General features: G+C 45.0%; 1 protein-coding gene across 2 annotated transcripts in view; it reads left to right on the top strand.

The window, feature by feature from the left end:
• TRPC5 (transient receptor potential cation channel subfamily C member 5) overlaps positions 1-20,684 on the top strand; it is a 103,198-nt gene that overhangs the window by 42,209 nt on the left and 40,305 nt on the right. For both annotated transcript variants that reach the window (XM_064427177.1, XM_064427178.1), the window contains exons 3-4: positions 4,670-5,191; positions 19,234-19,570. In XM_064427177.1, coding sequence (XP_064283247.1) covers positions 4,670-5,191; positions 19,234-19,570 — 859 coding nt within the window. The remainder of the gene's footprint in view (positions 1-4,669; positions 5,192-19,233; positions 19,571-20,684) is intronic.

The raw sequence follows: 20,684 nt of genomic DNA, 5'->3' as shown, positions 1-20,684 counted from the left end.
CAAGGCACTAAAAGGTACTAATTGTCACTGGTTTGCAGCATCAGTCTGAGGAGCAGAGATTTTATTTGGCTTTACAGGCACATTTGTAAGTCACTGAGGAGATTTTAGACCAGGAAGAGCCTTTTCTTCAGCTGGATGTTCTGGGACAGCTGTATTGGAACCAGTGGAACACTTCAATAGCAGCAGAGTTTGCCCATAAATACATCTACAACAATGTGTGCCATATGCCAAAGTTACAAAGACTGTGAATAAGCAGCACAAAAGCCCTTAAGCTACATGACTTTTTTAGATAGCACTTTGTGTTGTTCATTATATTTCATTAACCAAATGATATCATTTCAGTCAATGAATTGCTCTTGAGAGAAAAACCACAAACTCCCTATTAATATAAATTCTGGCTGATACCAGACATCTCTCAAGGCATCTCTGGTTAAGATGCTGAGTTAGTGAAGCCCACAGCACTGAATCACCTAAAATAAATACTGAAATTTATACAGCCATGTACCACCTTCCCAGGGTCCCAGATAAAGTTGCTTCCAGGGCCTAAAGGGAGCTTACAGAAAAGCTGTATTATATTTGTAGCTTTCCAGTGAGGCTTGCACAAGTTTGTGTTGGCAATCAGAAAATCTTCTATAAAACACAGCTGAGTCAAAAAGTTATACAGGCTGAAAATAATGCAGATTAACGTATTTACAGTTTATCATGGTTATACTTACAATTTATTGCACTGATCCAGGGGAAATGATGGTTTATGAAATGCAGATGGCTTGGAAACAGGGCAATTCCAAATGTTACAGGTGAAAGCACTGTGAGTTATTTACAGACAAAATATTATTATCCATAAAAGGCAAAAGGTACATTTCCATTCCTCTGTTAGTTTGGCTGAGGAGAATGTTTTTGAGTGCATCTCCTTAGTTTTCCCATTTATTGCAGCGTGGTTCACATTGCTGAGCAGTCTTGGAGGCTGGGTTGCTTTTACACAACACTAAACCAGAGGAGCTGCTCCAGGGACAGATACCAAACTAGATTAAATTCAAAGTAAAACTCCTAAAAGACCTACAACAAGGCCACCAGATCTTCAGTGCCAGCTTCTTTCTTTCTCTTTTTTTTTCCCCTTCTGTAGTTTAATTCCTCTTACACTGTGCTCCTGACTAAGAGCAGAGATTCCTGCTCTCCTTCTATCCAGAGCTCCTTTCCAGCTATTTTGCTGGAAAACTTATTTTTCCTTTCAGAGGAGAGCTTAGCTGTACTGAACAGCGCTTTTATGTGAGCTAATCCTTCTCCTTTAATGAATTAAGCTTGTTTCTTCACCCTCCTTTTCAAATAAAGGGGATTTTTCACTCGCTGCAGCATCTTTCAGAGCAGCAGTGGTACAGGGGTAAGCAGGCCACCTTATGAGGATTAAATCTAGGCAGATGATAACAAGCATTCAGTCACTTGTTGTTAACAGTAGCATTAATTTCTCAAATGAAAAGAACCAAGATGAAATGCAGACAAGGTGTTTGCTCCTGTGCAGGTGGTGGCAGTGAGGTTCTGGAGGACTGGGGTTAGCAGCTGGTGTCAGGTGATGAGGTTAATGGAAAAGAACTTTGTTTTTCGGGTCACTTAATGAAAGTAACCCTGGAAGAGCTCAGCAGAGCCCTTGGGGTAAAATAAATTATTCCTCTTCTGCTTCCATCACTGCAGGTTAACCCAAGACACAGCAGAAGCTGATCTAAACATGAACTCAATGGGCAGAGCAGCACAGGAGGAATACCAGTGCTGTTGTAATCTCTGCTGCCCCTCCAGTGACAGAGCACAGCCCTTAAGCAAAGGCTTTGCATAGCCACAGCTTGAAAATAGATAGTTTATGATGCAGGTTATCAAAAAACACTGTGTGAGCAGACAACAAAAATATTTATCACAAGACAGGCAATTTTGGGCCAAGCCATGGCCTTTGGGTTAGGCAGACACAGAAAAGAGGCTGCAGCAGCCCCTGGTCACACTGTCCCTGTTCTGTGTTGTGCTGGTTTGCTTTGCTGCTCAGAAATAACTCCAGCTCCTGTGGCTGGACCCTCAGACTGATCTGCTCCTCGGGGCCTCTGTGTCCCTGCTCCACCATTTCCCTCTTTATCCCTTTATTTAAAGTACTGTGAGCTGCCCAGAACACACCTTCCCTACCCCTGCTCCAGTCCTCACGAGGCAGTGCTCTGTTTTGGGGGTGAGGGCTTGTGATCCCAGCCAGAACAAGGGATGAGAGATCACTTCATTCCATCCCAAACCCTGGGAAAGCCATTCTGAGTGCTCCAGATCCGTATTTAGACAGCCTCTGGAGCAGACAGGATTAGCACTATCCCCACCTGTAACATCACTGCCTTCTCCTCCAGTGCCCATTTCATATTTTGAGCAACATGAATTCCTCATCTGTGTAAAGCTGAAAATCCTTCTCGCAGCCCTGGGTACAATAACTTCCATATAGAAAAACAAGATTAAACTTGACAGTAATAGAAGTGATAGAGGAGGAAAAGCATTCTTCCTTTGAGGCACAGGCTCTGAATACAGCAGCCAGTCACTGATTGAAAAAGGGTAAGAAGAAAGATAAATGCAGTTATAGTCAAGCATCAGGTCTTAAAAAAAAAAAAAACCCACAAAAAAACCCAGCTTCTAAGAAAGAGAAAAAAATAAAACCCCACACCTTTCTCTTGACATTTAAGAAACTGCCTAAACAAGCTAAGCAAAGGGAAAGGAAGAGAGTGCAAGACCTTACACAGAGAGCTGCTTTCAGCCATTTGTTACTGGATATCTGAAACTACATTTATCCAGCCTTGCTAAGAGCCACCAAGCCCTCCATGACCCACAGCAAATCCTCAGCACTGTTTTCTCTCCCTCCTGCCTCTGTGGGGACCAGCCTGCTTAGCAAAGCCTCTCCACACCTGCAGGCTGCCAGGGTTTAACTCCTCACGTGCCACATCCAGGGGAGCAGATTTGTTCCCCAAAACGCCTGCAGGCTCCTGTGACTGGCCCTGCACCTCAGTGGTGAGCACCTTTGGAGTGTGTTGTGTGCTGTGAGCAGTCCCTGTCACGCTGTTCTGTGTAAGGATTTATTGATCAGCTTTGGCTCTTCAGTGCTCTGCAGGCTCTAAACTCCCAGGAAACTGAGATTCCAAGGCTGGAGGTGTCATCACCAGCCTTAGGTGTGTCCTGCAGAGGGATTTCTTACCTCACACTCCTCCATCACTGCTTTTCTCTTGGCTTTAGGCAGGCTGAGGAACGTTTCCTGCCATTGGGACTCCTTGGCAGCAGTTCCCCCAAGACATCTTTGATATTTGCAAAGGGAACAGACCCCCTGCTCCCCCAGCCCAGCCGTGCCCCCTGCAGCAGCAGGATGTGCCAGGGCAGGAGTGGTGGGCGCGGGGAGAACAGTGTTGGGCACTGATCAACACACAACAAAGAGAGCTGCCTGCCTGCAAATGGCAGCACACTGGGTGCTTGCCTGTAACAGCATTCCCATCTAATTTTACACTCTGCATATAGTAATAAGCCACAACAGGGTGTGCATTAAGCTCATCTTTTGAGAAGTGCAGTAGTAGCTGGATAATGCACACCCTGGAGTGGCTTATTTGTAGTGGACTATGGCTCATTAATTTTACATTTAATTTTTTTCAAATCTGTTTTTAAAAAAAACCCTACAAGTCTGTTCTGAGGGCAGTTATGTAATGTATCCTTACACTGAAAAATATTTTCAAATAAACACAGTAGGCAAAAGTGAAGAAGAGTTTTGCCCAGGGGTTGGAGTGTGCAGGACCTGCTTCAAGCAGGTTCTTGGCCTGCTGATGCAGATATATAGTGCAGATAATGGTAGGTATGGAAATGTATTCAGTGCTCACTCTTTTCTAGACTTTTCTTTCTTTTTGTGTAATTATCTGGGCCTTTTTTCCTACTTTTTTTAAGAAATCATTTGATGTATGAGCCAACATGCATTTCAGACCAGATTCACATATAAAGCATTTGGATGGGGATGACTTTTACACCAGACTGGGAAGGAGTGGTCAGGAGGCAGATTTGCAGGATTTGGGGGGAAGATGGTTTTGCCAGAAGAGCAGTGTGTGGCTAGGCCTGCCTACAACAGCATTTACAGCACAGTGGGTGCCATAAAACCCATTTTGTTATGCTGTCACTCCAAAAGTATGAATGAGGGACTGCTGAATTCTGCTGCTCCACGTGAGATGTGACTTTTCCCATTGTGGTATGGCATTAATATTTTCTGAAAAATGCCTTCACCCAGGATTTTTCTCCTGGGAAACTGAGAAACCTCCAAGAAAAGGGAAAACAATACTATCTCGTTGCTTCTCCTGTGTTTTGCTGCATTAGGATATGTTTAAAAATTGTTTATCCAACAAGTAATTGTTTCATTAGTTTCTACTGTAAATTGTTTTAACTTATTAACCAATCAAAGTTGAGCTGTGTCGGGGCTCTAAAAAAAGTCACAGATTTTTCATTAATATCTTTTTAACCTTCTGTAAATATCCTTTCTGTATTCTTTAATATATCATAATTTAGTATTCTTTAATAAAATATAATATCTTAAAATAATAAATTAACTTTCTCAAAACATAAAGTCAAATTCATCATTCCTTCCTTCATCAGAGCACCCTGCAAATACAGTATTGTGGTTTGTCCCTCCTTGCAGGTTCCAACGCTGATGATGGACACCCAGTTTTCAGAGTTCACCCCGGACATCACGCCCATCATGCTGGCGGCTCACACCAACAACTACGAGATCATCAAACTGCTTGTCCAAAGACGGGTGACAATCCCACGCCCACACCAGATCAGGTGCAACTGTGTGGAATGTGTCTCCAGCTCCGAGGTGGACAGCCTGAGGCACTCCAGGTCCAGGCTGAACATCTACAAAGCCTTAGCCAGCCCCTCGTTGATTGCCTTATCCAGCGAGGATCCCATCCTGACCGCCTTCCGGCTGGGCTGGGAGCTGAAGGAGCTGAGCAAGGTGGAAAATGAGTTCAAGGCCGAGTATGAAGAGCTTTCACAGCAGTGCAAGCGTTTTGCTAAGGACCTTTTGGACCAGGCGCGGAGCTCCCGGGAGCTGGAGATCATTCTCAATCACAGGGATGATCAGAGTGAAGAGCTGGATCCCCAAAAGTGTCACGATTTGGCAAAGCTAAAGGTAGCAATAAAGTATCACCAGAAAGAGGTAAGAGTCACCTAAATGTGAAGGTATTGGGTAAAAGAATTAATTTCTCGAATTGCTGTGGGTTTGTTCAGTGCTGGCTCTCAGGTGGGATTTTTTGATGTGCACGGGGATTGGTCACAAGCCAGGAGGCTCAGGGCACCCTGGTGACAGTGTGAATCTGACACCAACTGAGGGTAACAGGACGGGTGTCACCATGATATTTTCTGGAAAAATCTTCTTTGCCCAGGATTCTATTCCTGGGAAGATGAGAAGCCTCAGAGGAAAAGAAAAACAATACAATCTGATAGGTTCTCCCTGTGTTTTGGTGCTTTGGAATGTGGCAGGTGCATGTTGGATTGGCTCCATGTGAATTGTTATTACTTAATGACCAGTCAAAGCCAGCCGTGTCAGACTCTCTGGTCAGTCATGGGTTTTTATTATTCATTCTTTTCTAGCCTTCTGATGTATCCTTTTCTCTATTTCTTTAGTATAGTTTTAGTATATAATTTCATATGATATCATATAATCATATAATATCATATCAGCGTTCTAAGAATATGGAGTCAAATTCATCTCTTCCCTCATCCTGGGACCCTCACAAACACCACAACAGACTGGGACTTGCTGCAGTGGGCTATGGCTTCTACAGCAGCAATAATTTCTGTCTCAGGGTTACTTGAATCCCACCTCATTGTGCCCCTGCAAAGAACAGCCTTCAGACATTCCCAGGCCTGCTCGCTTTGAGAGCTTTTCCCAGGGGCTGCTTTTGTACAGGACCCCAAAGCTAGAAGGGGTTGCCTGGCTCCTGAATGAAGACTGGCTCCCTCATGGAGTGCAGGAGATAATACAGCACACAGTTCGCTTCCTGCAGCCACCAGGCACTTCCAGGCACCCATTCAGCACTAACTCCAAAGGGACAGAGCTGTGACAGCAGCTGAAGAGAGCAGGAGAGGTTGGGAGCACTCCCAGAGTCCCAGGTCTCCAAGTTACCAGCAGTCTTGTGAAAACACTCGTGTAGTGAAGCTATTTCTTCACATCTGAGGCACTTCTTGATCCTCAGTCCTCAACCCATCTCTGTTTTAGGAACTGAGAAGCAATTCCCAGAAATTCAGACTCCTGCCCCAGGTTCCAGAGAGAGAAGCCATACTACAGCTAAAGGGCACAGAGCCTTTCAGAAGCCCTCAGATCCACAGATTTATAAGGTGATTCAATAAAGGCCACAAACCCCAGGAGAATGCTGACAGCAGTTTCATTAGTTGGCTCTGGATTTCCTTTCTCTTTCCAAATCCAGACAGAACTTAGGAGATGATATATTGCTGTTGGCCAGTGATGTTCCAGGTTATCTGAAGGAGGAATTTTGTTGCTTGGTGGATGAACTGAATTTCAATATGCATTACATTTTTCTGTGTCTGGAGGGTCACCTGAGTGGCAGAAGATCCTGTCACATTCCTCTTTTCACTGTCTTTCCCACATCCAGCACTGACCCAGCGTGGTGTGATCCATTTCACCACCCTGAGGGGCTGCACGTGTCATCCGAGGTGCAAACAGCCAAGAGGTGAAAGATGCAGACTTCCTTTCATGTTGTGCCCCCCAGTGCCAGCCCCTCCATGTAATAAGCTGGAGCCAAAGCCTCAAACTTCCTGGGATCCAGCACTTGGCAGCTCCTTGCTCTTGCTGGGCTGCTCCAGGGGAATGTCAGCTCGCTGGTGTCATGTCAGGCTGTTTTTTGCTCTGTGACAGGGTTGGGTAACACCACAAGTGCTCTAGGAACATGGACAAGTAGTGAAGAGTTACTCTGGAGAAGGGCAACCCAGGTAATCAGGCCAATGTTCACTGGATCCAAGAAGGAGCAGAGATTCTACTTCTGGTTTTCCACTGGCCTGGCAGGCCCAGCTCTGCAGCCACAAGCTCCAGGTCACCCAGCACTGCTGTGTGCAGGTCCCACTGTGCCACTGGTGACATCCAGGTGTGAATCTGTGCCTGCTCTTGTCTTGTGTTCACACTCAGAAGCTGCAAGTCTGAAGCAGCTCACTGTGTTTGAAACGTGGAGCTGAACAGTGCTGGAGCTTTTTTAATTTTAAATTTTTTAATCGTTGCCTGCTTTCTTGACAGTTTTTATCTTTTTTTTTTTTTGGCGTATTTGACTGAATTCCAAGCATATGGACAAATTCCATGTTTTGTGACATATTCATGACAGTTCCAGCCTAAAAATGATAGCAAATATGCTCTGTGTTGCCAGCTAAAGTCAGTGCTGTTTTCAGGTGGAATACTGGTGGGCAGAGGCAGAATGAATGAGGTTGGGAAAGCAGCTGCTGAGCCCTACCATCCCACCTGGTTATTCACAAAACCCTGAAGCATCCTGCAGGCTGGCTGGGGTTTTCTTACCATAATAATTAGGCCATCTTATCGTGGTAATTAGCACAACACAAAACATCAAGCAAGATACAAACATCCTTGCCAGCTTCTGAAAAAATGAGTAGGAACCTTTGCCAGGGAGACACTGAGAAATGTTCTTTAATCCTGACTATCAGACTGAGAGGATTTTTGTGGGGACAGGAAGGAAAATAGGAGTGAGTTTGGTTTTCATGAAAGAAGGTTCTGCAGAGAAAAACAGCAGACTTTTAAAAGTAGATCATCTTGTTCTGCTGAAGCTTTTTATGTCCTAATGTTAAATGGGATTGGACTGGATGGAGAAGATTTTTACACCTTAGCATTGACAAAGATAAAAGTCAAATCTCTGGTAGCCTAAGAGAAGAATCCAATGTGGACTTTGGGTATTTTCTGGGGCGTCAATTGTTACTGCAGGTTTTAGTTCTCTATATTCTGCACAAAGAATGTGTAATTTCATATTGATTTCAGACAAATTTCCTGCAGCTTTTTTATTTTGATTGAAATGAACCTGAACCTGAAAATTTCTCCCCAGAATTTGAACTGGTTTCATTTCAGCTTAATCAGGCAGACAAGGTCAACTTCAAGATTCTTCTCAGAGAAGCTGTCAAGGGGAGATGGGTGAAGAGATCGTGTGGTTTGTCTTTACAAAGGCTAGAAAAATCTTCCATTATGTTTTGTTGGGGTTTTTTTTCCCCAAAAAAACCCCTTGGACTGTACAAATTTTGATTACTCCCAAACATGACACATGCTAAATATTTTATAAGCTGAGAAACGTGTTGCTCATGAGGAAGAAGACCATTCTTTTTTGGAGAAGGGCCAAAACAATGTAGAATAAATTTGTTTCTTTTCCTGTTTGTTTTTAATAAGCCCATAAATCCTAGAAGGTAAATTACTGTTTACACAGAAGGGGGAAAAAAAAAATCAATTACACAGGAAAGATTAAAATGTGCCCTAAGGTAGCTTTGTAGTATATTTTATGGCAGTAAATGGTAAAAACATGCTGTGCAATGTTCTCAAGCTCCCTCTCCCTTCTCATATGAAGTGTAGAATGTCTGTGTACTCAGTTTCAACTTATTGTGATAATTTCTCTAGGAGGTGGGAAGGACTTAATAGTTGTGATTTCTGATTGCATGGCAGTCACAAAATCTGAGCCAAAAATGAGGACAGCACAAAACACTGTGGAACATGATGAGTTAGACCCAGCATGGACACATCAGTTCTCTGAGTCCACTGTTAAAGAAATTATTTTCCAAGGATCACAGTAATTAAGGTCTAAGAGACCAGCAGCTTTTCATAAACGCTCTGTAGTGTGTGGCATTTGTCTTCATATTATTCCTTTTCTAGTTCTTTTGTTCATGACTAATTTTGGAAGGAGAAAGGGTGCTGAGGGCCTAATAGGAAAAGGCACAGCTCAGCTGTTGAGGATCAGTCTTCACTGTGCTCTCCTGGCACCAAATTAGCTCTGCATTTGTTAATTTGTTTGCATTTGTAAGAAAAGATAGGGAAAATCATCTCTTAGGATCTTGCCAGTCCTGCAAAGCACAGTTGTGTATTCAGGGTATGTGGCTGGTTTAGGGAATCAGAGCAGAGGCAGCAGGCAAAGGAAATTTTAATGTCCTTTAAGTTTTTTTTCCTTTGCCAGTAATGTAAAACATCCACAGTGTAGCAGTGAGTCAGGTCTAAAAGGGCAGATTTCTGCTCATATTTAACATTCTGCTGAGCCACAAGAACAGCAATACACGTTCAGCTTATTCCTGCTCTCCATCTCAGGTCGTTCCCATCTCCAAAACGAAGTGAAACATCACAGTAGTGGAGGTTTTAATGCATTTTTCTGGTGCTGGCAAATAGCTGGGCAGGTTTAGTTTATGTGTCTGTAAGAGGTCTGCACAATGCAAGGCACTCAGAAAAACCCCATTATTTTATCTTTGACTCTATTGCTTAGCACTTCCACAGAATTAGATCAAAGGAGTGCACAGAGAAATTCCTTCTCAAAAACCCTTAACCTCCATATCTCTTCTTCACTGTGCTCTAATCAATGGCAGGAAAGGACAGAAGCAAAATTGTTTGCTTTTCTAATTCAAAAACAGTGTTCTTTGCCATTTTTCTCTGAAGGATGAAGCTTCAACAGCTTCAGTCCTTTTTAAATTTTTTTTCCCAGGACATTTACATAGACAAGCACCTCCTGAGATGCAGTTCTGAAGTGAATGAATAATCATTCCTGCCATGCCGCATATTTTTCCGCTGTGTCTTGACTCTTGTCAGCTGTGTGGCTGCAGTCAGAAGCACAGCATCCCTCTCCAGGGAGCATGCATAAACCTGGGAAATTTCTGAGGGCACTTCACTTAGTGTATAAAAAGAGCTTATAAAAATATCAGAGATGCATGAAGAATGAAGTGTGAGGTCTGTGAAAATCAAAGCTCCTCGCCTGCACCTTGTTTACCCGATTTGAAAGCCATTCAGGTATCTTGATGGATGGCCACAGATCTTTCTTTGCTTGCAGGCAAAGCTCAGTTATTCTCCTGTGGGTTTGTCTGTTTTCTTGCCATACTGCCTGGAGGAATAATGATAGAGGGCTGAATATTTGTATTGTGCTCTTTAAAGGCACAATGAAAAGTCTTGCTTGAGCCTGTACAGCTCAGAGGAGTAATAAAGAGGCTTTTACTTCCAGATTTCTAGAAGGAAATCAGGTCGTGAAAAGATCTTTATTAGGACTAGGTGAAGGAAGCAGAGCTGCTCCCTGTGGAAGCTTTTCTTGGTTTCTAGTGATCTGGAACTTTCATATTTCTTAGTGTGTTCCATGGTGAGGATGGTGTGGTCTGTCCTGTGCCACAAACCTGAACGTAAGTAAATTCAGGGATTTCAAAAGCGCTGAGTGTCCAAATGTGACCTTCCCTTTTCCAACAGCCATCCTTTCATTTGTTCATTGTTGTCTGCAGCAATGTTCCCATCTGGTGTGTGAGCAGTGGCCTGTGCTAAATGAAGCTGTTTTCTCTCAAGCTCCATCCCAGCAGCACTTGACCACCTTGGAAAATCTTGTGTGAACGTGGCACTAACTGAGCTGTTACCAGCAGCCTCAGAGGCAGAATTAGGGGGGGCAGGTGGGGAGATTTGTCTATATTTGCACCCTTAAAAGAGCCATCCCTGCTGATATCACTGGTGGTGCATGACTCAGAGCCCCTCCTCTACGGGCTTGTGCAGTTGCCAGATCTCTTTGTTCAGTTTGGGAAATTGTCACAGAAATTGAACCTGTACGGCTGCATCATCGTGTTACAAAAATCAGGACAAGTGGCACTTAAATCTTAACTCCTCTCTGAACTTGGAAGAAGAAATAATATTTGGAGGGCTGATGGTTCAGTGGTCTGACAAAGTGGACTGGAATGCTGATGGGAGGGAGCAGCATTGTTTGGTACATCGTTCACGTAACGCCGAAACGTTCTCGCTTGATGAAGGTTAGCCACATATTGCAGCTGTCACAGAACAGAGCTGCAGAACACTGTCTTTTGACAGCAAAATCATCTCTGACTAATCTTGTCATGCACCAATTTGAAAAAGCACCCTAAGACTGGTATGTAGGTCAAGGACAAGGATTTGGATTGCATTATAGTGATGTGTAGTGGGCAGAAAATGCCAGGATCATTCTTTAAGTCATTTTTGGTGTCTTGTGCCTCTTACTTAATGATCTCCTGGACAAAGATGGGAAATATGTTGAAAGCTAAAGAGGTTGCCACTGTTTTAACAGCATTCAAGAGTGATTTAGTGAGTTTGACAGTTCCCTAAACTTCATGTTTCCCATCAGTCTCCTTGCCAGCCAGAGATGAGGCTTGGGAAGCCAAAGTACAGGACATGATTGATGGGCTTTCTATAGACAGCAGGAACTGGAGAGGACAAGTGATGCCTTGTGTGTGGTAACAGCCAAGTGTTCAGTGTGCCCACATCTGAAGGGCTGAAGTGTATTTAGAGTCAGCTTTATGTCAGTGGAGAAGAGTAAATCATGTTATTTCTTACTTTGAATGACACTCTGAAGTAATAAACTCCGGGGGAGAACTGTGGGCCTGGATTCTCTCATTTGGATTTAGAAGTGATCATTGTTATTTACCTGATTTCTGAGAATTTCAGCTTCGCTCCTGTGGCTGAGAGAAGCGAGTTATGATGCTCCTTTCAGAAAAGAGCTGACATTGCACACTCCTCTCACCTCATGTACAAATCAGGTCCATCACCATCTCAGTGGAGACTGCTCTCAGTCACCACCTCACAGGTGGCTCCAGGAGAAGTGAGATGAATCCATGGGTTTGTCGTGACACCCCCCCAAACTGAGCTCTTGTGCAGACTGACATTTAAAAGCTGTGACTGCAGTTTTTGTTCTTATTCTCTCCAAACCCCAGCTGGCTGAGCAAACTTCCCTCAGCAAAGTATGTTCTGCCAGGGTGGTACAACCCAGGAGCAGGGGCAGCCTTTGGGGGTTCCCAAGGAGGTGAGAAGTGTTTGCAGTGTGCTACTCTGCTCTTTTGTGGGTATTGGAATAAATTTACTCATTCAGGAGAAGGTATGGCAGAAAGGAAAAGGAATCCAAAATGACGCAGTTTCAGTGTAAATGTGTCTCAGGTCAGAAAGGAAGCAAAGGAAAACTAATTTTGGGCCTTTTTATTAACACTAATCGGGTAAAGTAAGTATGTATTTTAAAATACTTGTAAATGGTTTTTAAAATTTTCATGTTTGCTTTACTTATCACTCATTTAATGTAAATGTTAGTAATTCACTAGAGAATGAGCCCAGCCTTTTACTTAAAAGTCAATACCTTCCCCACTTCTGCTCTAGCCCCTGAGAGCTCCCAGTTTTCACTGCCAAAATCTGTAACTCTTGAAGTGCTGCCTGAAGGAGCACTCAGGAAATGCTGATAGATTTTGTCTCTAAACCCCTTTTAGTGTTTTTCCAGTGCTTCTGTGTCTGATATCCCCTGTTCAGCTCTTGGGGGCCAGGTTTGTGTTGGAATCAGCTCCCTGTGGGCTGTACTGCTCCCATTCAGCACTCTGCCCTTGGGAACCCAGCCCAGACCTCCTGCATCTTTGTAGGAGAGCTGGATCCTGGGATGTTTGCTGGGATACATCCCTCAGGAGCTTATTTACCAACTGCAGCTGTCTGCTTGAGTAACTGCTGGAAAGTTGTGGTTCTGTTGGGCTCTTGCTCAGGTCCAGAGGAGCCTGTTCTGCTGGGGTGTCTGCTCCAGGAGCAGCCTTCAGCACCTTGCCTTGGTTCACAGCAGAATTAATGCACCTAAATCCTGCTGACACAGGCCACAGATACAAACCTACAGCTAAACACACACTTTAATTTCAAGCTTAAAGACTTTATAATTGCTTCTTCCATGGGTTGGTATCCAGGATTTGCAAGCATCTGTCTTTGTCCTAGGATATGTGGGACCTTTTAATTTAAATATTGAAGCCTATCCAACTTGAAGGTGTTAAAAGCATGAATTTTGATGGAACAGTGGCAGGATTTTAGAGGTTATTCACTCTTTCCCTTTGTCAGCATTCACCTCACTGCTGAATTTCCAATTGCTACCACTTAAGCTGAGTTCATGTCTGCTACCACCAGAGAGATCTATTATGGATAGGAGACCTTTAGTTGAGATTCATGTGTCATCGTAATTTAAAATATTTTAAGAACAGATTAAACTAAATTCTTGTCTAATTTGAGGCCATATGTTCATCTGTGGAGGATCTGGAGTTTGTTTTATTCACCAGCTGAGGGTTGGAGCAGTTTGGGTAGCACCTGGTTTTCTTGAAGGGCTGGTCCAGCTCAGCTGTGTGATCTCCTTCATGGCAGGAATGCTGCCATTTGGATTTTCATCAGTGCTTCACTGCTGCTACTCACAGCTGTGGTTTTGGTAGGATATTCATCCTGCAAAAAAACTGTTATGTCTTGGGAGTGTCTGATGAGGAGTGTTGAGTTGTGTAGTCCCCTTTCCCTCACATTACACAGTCCCCCTCCAAGTACTTTGTCTCATTTCATTTTTTTTTCTCTTGCAGAAAGTACTTAATTAACAGGATGAACAGCCATTAGGTGTTTACCCTCTGCAGCTCACACTTCGGCAGCAGAATGTAAATAACTTTGCAGTCATTAACAAGGTTGAACTTTAAAAAGAAATGTGCTACAAAAGAAGGTTTTCTTATTCATCTCACTGTTTGCAACACTGCAAACTTGAGGAGGCTGGCATTTCTTCTCTGGAATGTGTGCTCTCACTGGCTCTCTGCTGCAGGCATCAAATTAGGCCACACAGTTTCTCCCTCCTGTGCTGGGCTAATTTAGAAATGAGGCTCTTTGACTATTGCCCACTGGAGTTTCCCTGAAGAGCAATCAGCCTGCTGCAAACACCACATTTCCATTCTTCCTCAGAAGATCTTGTTCTTGGTAAAAGCGGAGGCAGAGGGCTTGGTGTGGCCCTGCGAGTGTGTGGTGCTGCTCGAGTGCAGAATGGCAGTGGCATTTCTCCTTTTCATGGGAGACAGGGATTCTGCGTTCCTCACAGACCTCTCTGAGATATGCTGCTGCAAAATCTAGCTCTTTTCTGGGAAAATCTGCCTTTCCAAAGGCTGAATAGCTTTAATTGTGGAGGGCAGCACCATGCAGTGTTACCCAGTAGCCTTGCAGGTTTGAGATGCTCTGGGCTACGGGGATGTTGGTGAGCTCTGACCTTTGAGAGGAGTGTCAGGCAGGAACCAAAGGGAATTTCATGGCTCCCAGGCCATGTTTGGCTCTCACTGGTGACCTCTGTGGGAGCTGCTGGAGCTGACTGATAGAAGAACTCGGTCCTGCTGATTAAGACAGAGCTCTGCAGTTCCAAATTAGTGGTTATTCATCTATGAAGAGGATTCGCCCTCGCCATCCGCAGCAAGAGCACAGACAGAACTCCAGCAAACTCCAAACAAGAGGCTGTTGGCAGCAGCCAGATAATCAGAATAAAGGCAGAGGGATGCTGTGCTCAGCCCCTGTGATGTCTATCAGGGAGCTATTTCAGTTGCTCCCTGAGGCATTCACATCTCAACCCATCTGTGTCTGATCCTAAATTACTTATGACTGCGAGAGATCAGGGATTTCCCCATAGATGAGGGGAGGGGGGTGGAACATAATTTCTGTGTTTGACAGCATGCAGAAAGCATTTAATTCCCGAGAAGTGGAATTTAGGTGACTTAAAAATATCAGTAAAGATTAGTTATTAAGGAAAAGACACTCCATCCAGCAGTTGCTTTTTTTCCCCTTAAAAATATCCCCCTTGGTATGAGATTAGGTGGCAATGAGCGTGATGAACATTGAAAATGAAATTCTCTAATAGCACAATCCACCTGCAAGCCAAATGTTGCACAAAGACCCTGGCAAGGCTGAGAGAAGAAGAAGAGAATATAAAAGACTTTGTACTGCAGTAATCTCTAGAGTGCTTCCCAACTATGACTGGAGTTGCTGATCTCATTTCTTGGAAAGGAAAAGATATTTATCCCCATTTTCAAAAGCCAGGAGACTGAGCACCTTGCTCACAGGTATCACAGGGGTGTTGTGCTCACAAGGAGGGACTCTGAGTGGCATCTCACCTCCCTGTGAACTGTATCTTCAGCTAGGGACAGGTTTTGCTCAACAGTTAACGGACAAGGAGGTTGTTTTTGGGATTAGATCCTCCAGAAATGCATCAGCAGGTGGGGACCCCCCTGGGCAGTGTTTTGTACAACCACAGGCTTCAGTGCTTCTGTGGTGATTTAACCCCAGCCAGCAGCTCAGCCCCAGGAGCCACTCGCCCACTCCTGCTGGTGGGATGGGGGAGAGAACTGGAAGAGGAAAGTGAGAAAAGCCGTGGGCTGAGATAAAGACAGTTTGAGCAGGTGCAGCAAAAGCCATGTGTGCAGGCAAAGCAAAACCAGGAATTCATTCAGCGTGTCCCATGGGCAGGCAGGAGCTCAGCCATCCCCAGGGCTCCATCACTGTCGCAGAGACTTGGGAAGACAAACCCAGAATGCCCCCCCTTCCTCCTTCTCCCCCAGCTTTGTGTGCTGGGGGTGATGCCACAAGGTCTGGGGTATCCCTGGGGTCAGCTGGGCTCAGCAGTCCTGGCTGTGTCCCCCCAGCTCCTCCCTGGTGAGGGTGAGGAGCAGGACAGGCCCTGGCTGTGTGCAACCCCTGCTCAGGGAGAGCTCCAGCATCCCTGGGCTATCAGCCCTGCTCCCAGCACTAAACCAAACCCAGCTGCTGGGAGGAAAATGAACTCTAGCCCAGCCAAACCCTGCACAGCATCAGATGTTCAGTTCCTGCATGCACTGAACTGAGCATAAATGCCATCTCTTGGTGACATTTCTTTTCACTGATGCAGCTGTCAGAACATTCTCCATCCTGTCTGTGGGGTGATGCCTTGTGCTGCTGTTTGTGCTTGAGACTGGAGGCTCCAGTAATGCAGCAGTCTGGATAAAATGCTTGTCAAGTGTTGGAGAAATAGTGTTTGATAGTCATATGTTCCCTTAGCAGAGCTCCTGGTGCAGGGCATCTGCCTGTGACTCTGGCCCATCCACAAAACTGGGACAAAATGCAGGTTTTTCCCTGTTTTTTGTTGTGCAGAAACTTTAACTGATGCCAACTCCTGTCACACACGGTACATTCATGTGCAATGATAAAAGGCTGTGATATACACAGGCACTGTTTCAGGCTGTGGCACATGAAAGGCTTTGCAAAAATGTGAAAAAAACATATTTGGGGTTACTTACATGGAAAATTAACTTTTGCTCAGGAAAAACCTTGGCAAAAGTGATGTTGAAGATGTCAAGTTGCTTTTCCAGTTCTCTGCTCTGCTATTTGCAAAGTAGAAATTTCTTTAACTTAATGGAGAAATTTGAAATTATGGAGGATAACAAAAATTCCACAATATTATCAGAGTTTCAGGGCACTTCACGCCTGAAAGAATATATTTTTGTATTTTGTGTGAATTGATTTAGCCCTATGACTCCTGGACAATCTTTAATAAGTTGAGCATTCAATAGTTTAGTCTGGTCAATGAATTTGGGGGTTTAGTTTAGTTAACAGCACCTGGAAGCAAACTCACCAAAAACCAATAAATTCTTTAGGCAGCACACCAATGGCTTGGTTTCCTTCTTCATTGTAATTCAGAATTCCAATGTTTCTGCACACTGGAAATTTTGTTTTTCAGCCAACTGCACCACTGGAGATAAAAGCATCAGTGATGCTTACTGATTTCAAATCTGTGGTTAATAAGTTGGACTAATACAAGTTAGTAAAAGTCAACTTTGGTAAGTGCTTGGCCTTACCTTTAATAAACACAGCATTTGGTGGTTTATGACATTAGGGAGTCTCTTTGTGTGGTGTGCTTAAATTTCCCTTGAGCAATTTTCATTGAGGTTGGGACCAGCTTGATTGGAAAATTTAATGGCTTTTTCCATTTCCATTCCTTTTTGCCAATCTGCTCTTTAAAGCTGCTCTTTCATGATGTGTGAATTTGTCTCCATTTGAAGAACTAACATCAGATACAACTGAGAAAGCAGATTTCAGAAATGAGCTATTAGGCAGAGAAGAGGCACTTTTAAGATGCTTGCAAGTTGCACAGCAACCAGAGGAACATACAGTCATTTGATTTCTCAAATGACTTTGACTTTGACTCAAGGGAAAAACAGTTTTATTCTCCCCTCAGAGACTTCTATCATATGTGATAAAGAGAAAATGTGTTTATTACATTTTCTGCCTCAAAAAAAATTTAAAAAAAGAAAAAGTTGTGCCTCATCTCAGAGAAGCAGCAGCAGCATCTCTTGCCCTGTGAGTCACTGCAGAGCACATCCAGTAACAGCTCCTGAGCGGGATCTTGAGAAAACAGAGCAGTGTCACTTTCTGTTTCTTTCAGTTTTAAACGCAAAGCACTGACCCTTCTGAAATCAGAGTTAAAACACAGCCAAACACCAATCGCTGCTTGGAGGTTTTCCAGTTTCTGTGCAATTGTTTCTCTTACCTGCCCAGAGCAGCTGTGGCTGCCCCTGGATCCCTGGCAGTGCCCAAGGCCAGGCTGGACAGGGCTTGGAGCAGCCTGGGACAGTGGGAGGTGTCCCTGCCATGGCAGGGGGTGGAATGAGATGAGCTTTAAGGTCCCTCCCAGCCCAATCCATTCTGGGATTCTGTGACTCTATGATCATTGTCCCCATATATGGAATTTTACAATAATATTTTCTCATCACTACCAGCAGCAGGTCTTGGCTTTTTCTGGAGACCATCACCCCATGAGCTACAGCCCATTTTCAGCTGCTGCATGTGCTGGTTGATTCCAAATCACACACTCTTCTGATATTATTTTCCCAAACCCTCTGGAGCAGAGTGTCTTCAGTTATGTGCCAATGCAGAAGTAATCAGAAGCTTATTGTTGTAATAACACATCAAAATCCAGCTTCATAAATGCCACATAGTTCCCTTGGAGAGCTTATTTTCAGTGCTAGTTTGGGTCATTCCATAGATTTGAACTACCCAGTCCAAAAATGGTCTGATTCTGAAGTAAACAGCCTGTTAAGACATATAAAATATATTACCAAAATCTAAAAATACTTACAGAAGTGAATGACTTCATCAGAACGAGCAACTAATTTCTCCTTTTGTTTGACCTTGGTTTAGTAATTTTGAACATGGCAATGACAGTACTCTGCTTGTTTAGAGAAGTCCTCCCAATACTGGGCAGTTTTTGCACTGTATTTAAAAGATTTGGGTGTGGGCTAAAGATTTTTGAAGAAAACCAGAGTTGTCTTGGTCTTGCAGACATCTCTGGTTAGTTCTGGGTCTGGAAAGGCTGAAAACCATGGGGCTGTCCAGGTATAATGAGGAACACGAAGCCTTCTGGCACTGAGCAGAAATACCATGGCTTGGTTTGAAATCCCAAAGGTTGTTTGGCATGAGAGCAGCCTGAAGGAGGCATGTGTGGCGTGGTGTGGGTGAGATGCACTAAATCGCCACCACAATGCTGTTTTTTACAGAGTGAAAGTGAACTGTCACTTGGATTCCTTTTGGCCTCTGTTTAATCCCTTGTGTTTTACAGCTGCTCCCTCGCTGAGCAGCCAGGCAGGGTTCCAAATGTGCTGTCCTGCTTCCCACCAGGTGTCACCTGGCCACACCTGGCGCTGCTGTTGGCTGTCTCATGCCAGCCCAGCCCACACACACACACATTGCAGCACTCCCCACACGCCGGGAGACCTCCTCCCTCTCACAACCCTCTCAGAGCTTTGCACCTTTTCCCTCCTGCCTCATCCTTGAGTCACTTAAGATGCTGACAGTGACTTGTTCCAGGCGGTGGAAACCTGAAACATTGTGAGAAGGAACGTGCTCCAGCACATGGGGAGAGAAACAGCTTGTAGTAATTCTCGTGGTGCTGCTTTGGCACGAGGCTGTGTGTGTGGTGAGTGGCTGATCTGCAGAAGGATGCTGCAAGTAGAAAAACATTTCTCCCATGAGAAGGAATCTTAAATCCTGCATAGAAAAAGAAGAGTGAAACTTTCCTCCTTTTTCCCCTTTATCTCCAAAATATGCTTTTGCAGCCCATAGCTGGCCCCAAAAGTAATCTGAGGGGGCTCTAACACATGACTGAGGGGGAGTGCATGTGGAGTACCAGTCAGTAATAATTAAATAATTTTTCTTTCTTTCTTTCTCCCCAGTTTGTTGCTCAGCCAAACTGCCAGCAGCTGCTAGCAACGCTTTGGTACGACGGCTTTCCAGGCTGGAGGAGGAAACACTGGGCAGTGAAACTCCTGACCTGTGTCACCATTGGACTGCTGTTCCCCGTGCTATCCGTGGCATACCTGATTGCACCCAAGAGCAGGCTGGGACTGTTCATTAAAAAGCCATTTATCAAGTTTATCTGCCACACTGGCTCCTACCTGACCTTCCTGTTCATGCTCCTGCTGGCGTCGCAGCACATCGTCAGGACTGACCTCCACATGCAGGGGCCACCTCCCACCATCGTGGAGTGGATGATCCTGCCCTGGGTTCTAGGTAAATCCCACACCTGATCCTGTAAATCCCACACCTGATCCTGCCCTGGGTGCTAGGTACATCCCATAAATCCCACACCCAATGCTGCCTTGAGTTCTAGGTGCATCCCATAAATCTCATTCCCAATCCTGCCCCGGGTTCTAGGCAAATCCCACACCCCGATCCCTGGGTTTCTAGGCAAATCCCACACCCAACCCTGCCTTGAGTTCTAGGTGCATCCCATAAATCCCACAGCTGATCTTGCCCTGGGTTCTAGGTAAATCCCACACCTGATCCTGTAAATCCCATGCCTGATCCTACCTGGTGTTCTAGGTACATCCCATAAATACCACACCCAATCCTGCCCCGGGTTCTAGGCAAATCTCAAACCCAGTCCTGCCCTGGGTTCTAGGTAAATCCCACACCAAATCCTGCCTTGAGTTCTAGGTACATCCCATAAATCCCACACCTGATCCTGCCCTAGGTTCTAGGTAAATCCCACACCTGATGCTGTAAATGCCAGACTCAATCCTGCCCTGGGTTCTAGGCAAATCCCACACCCCAATCCCCTGGGGTTCTAAGCAAATCCCACACCCAATCCTGCCCTGGGTTCTAGGTAAATCCCACACCTGATCCTGTAAATACCAGACCCAATTCTGCCCTGGGTTCTAGGTACATACCACATCCAATCCTGCCCAGAATTCTAGGCAAATCCCACACCAAATCATGCCCTGGGTTATAGGCAAATCCCATAAATCCCACACCCAGGAGTGCTGAGCTACGGGGCCTGACTCACACCCACAGCAGCCACGTGGGGACTCATCCCCAGGCCAGCATGTGAAGAGGTTTGGCATCCAGCTGCAGAGGCTGCACAGAACAGCTGGACTCCTTCTGGAGCAGCAGCTCCTGTTGGCCCGGGGCTGCTCTGCTCTTCTGTGCCATCTAATGTGCCTTTGGATATGGCCCAGGTGCACCACGGCAGATGCATGGTGCTCTCCCTCCTGCCTCCCCACGCTGGGTGGGGTGAGAGGAGCAGGTTGGGAATGAACTCCTGGGTCACACACAGTGTCCTTGTGTGTGTCCTTGCTGCTGCTGGCTCTGTCCTGTGCCTGGTCACACACAGTGTCCCTTCTGC

The sequence above is a fragment of the Passer domesticus genome, chromosome 7, assembly GCF_036417665.1.
Source record: "Passer domesticus isolate bPasDom1 chromosome 7, bPasDom1.hap1, whole genome shotgun sequence".
Lineage (NCBI taxonomy): Eukaryota > Metazoa > Chordata > Aves > Passeriformes > Passeridae > Passer > Passer domesticus.
This window is presented reverse-complemented; position numbering and strand designations above follow the sequence as displayed.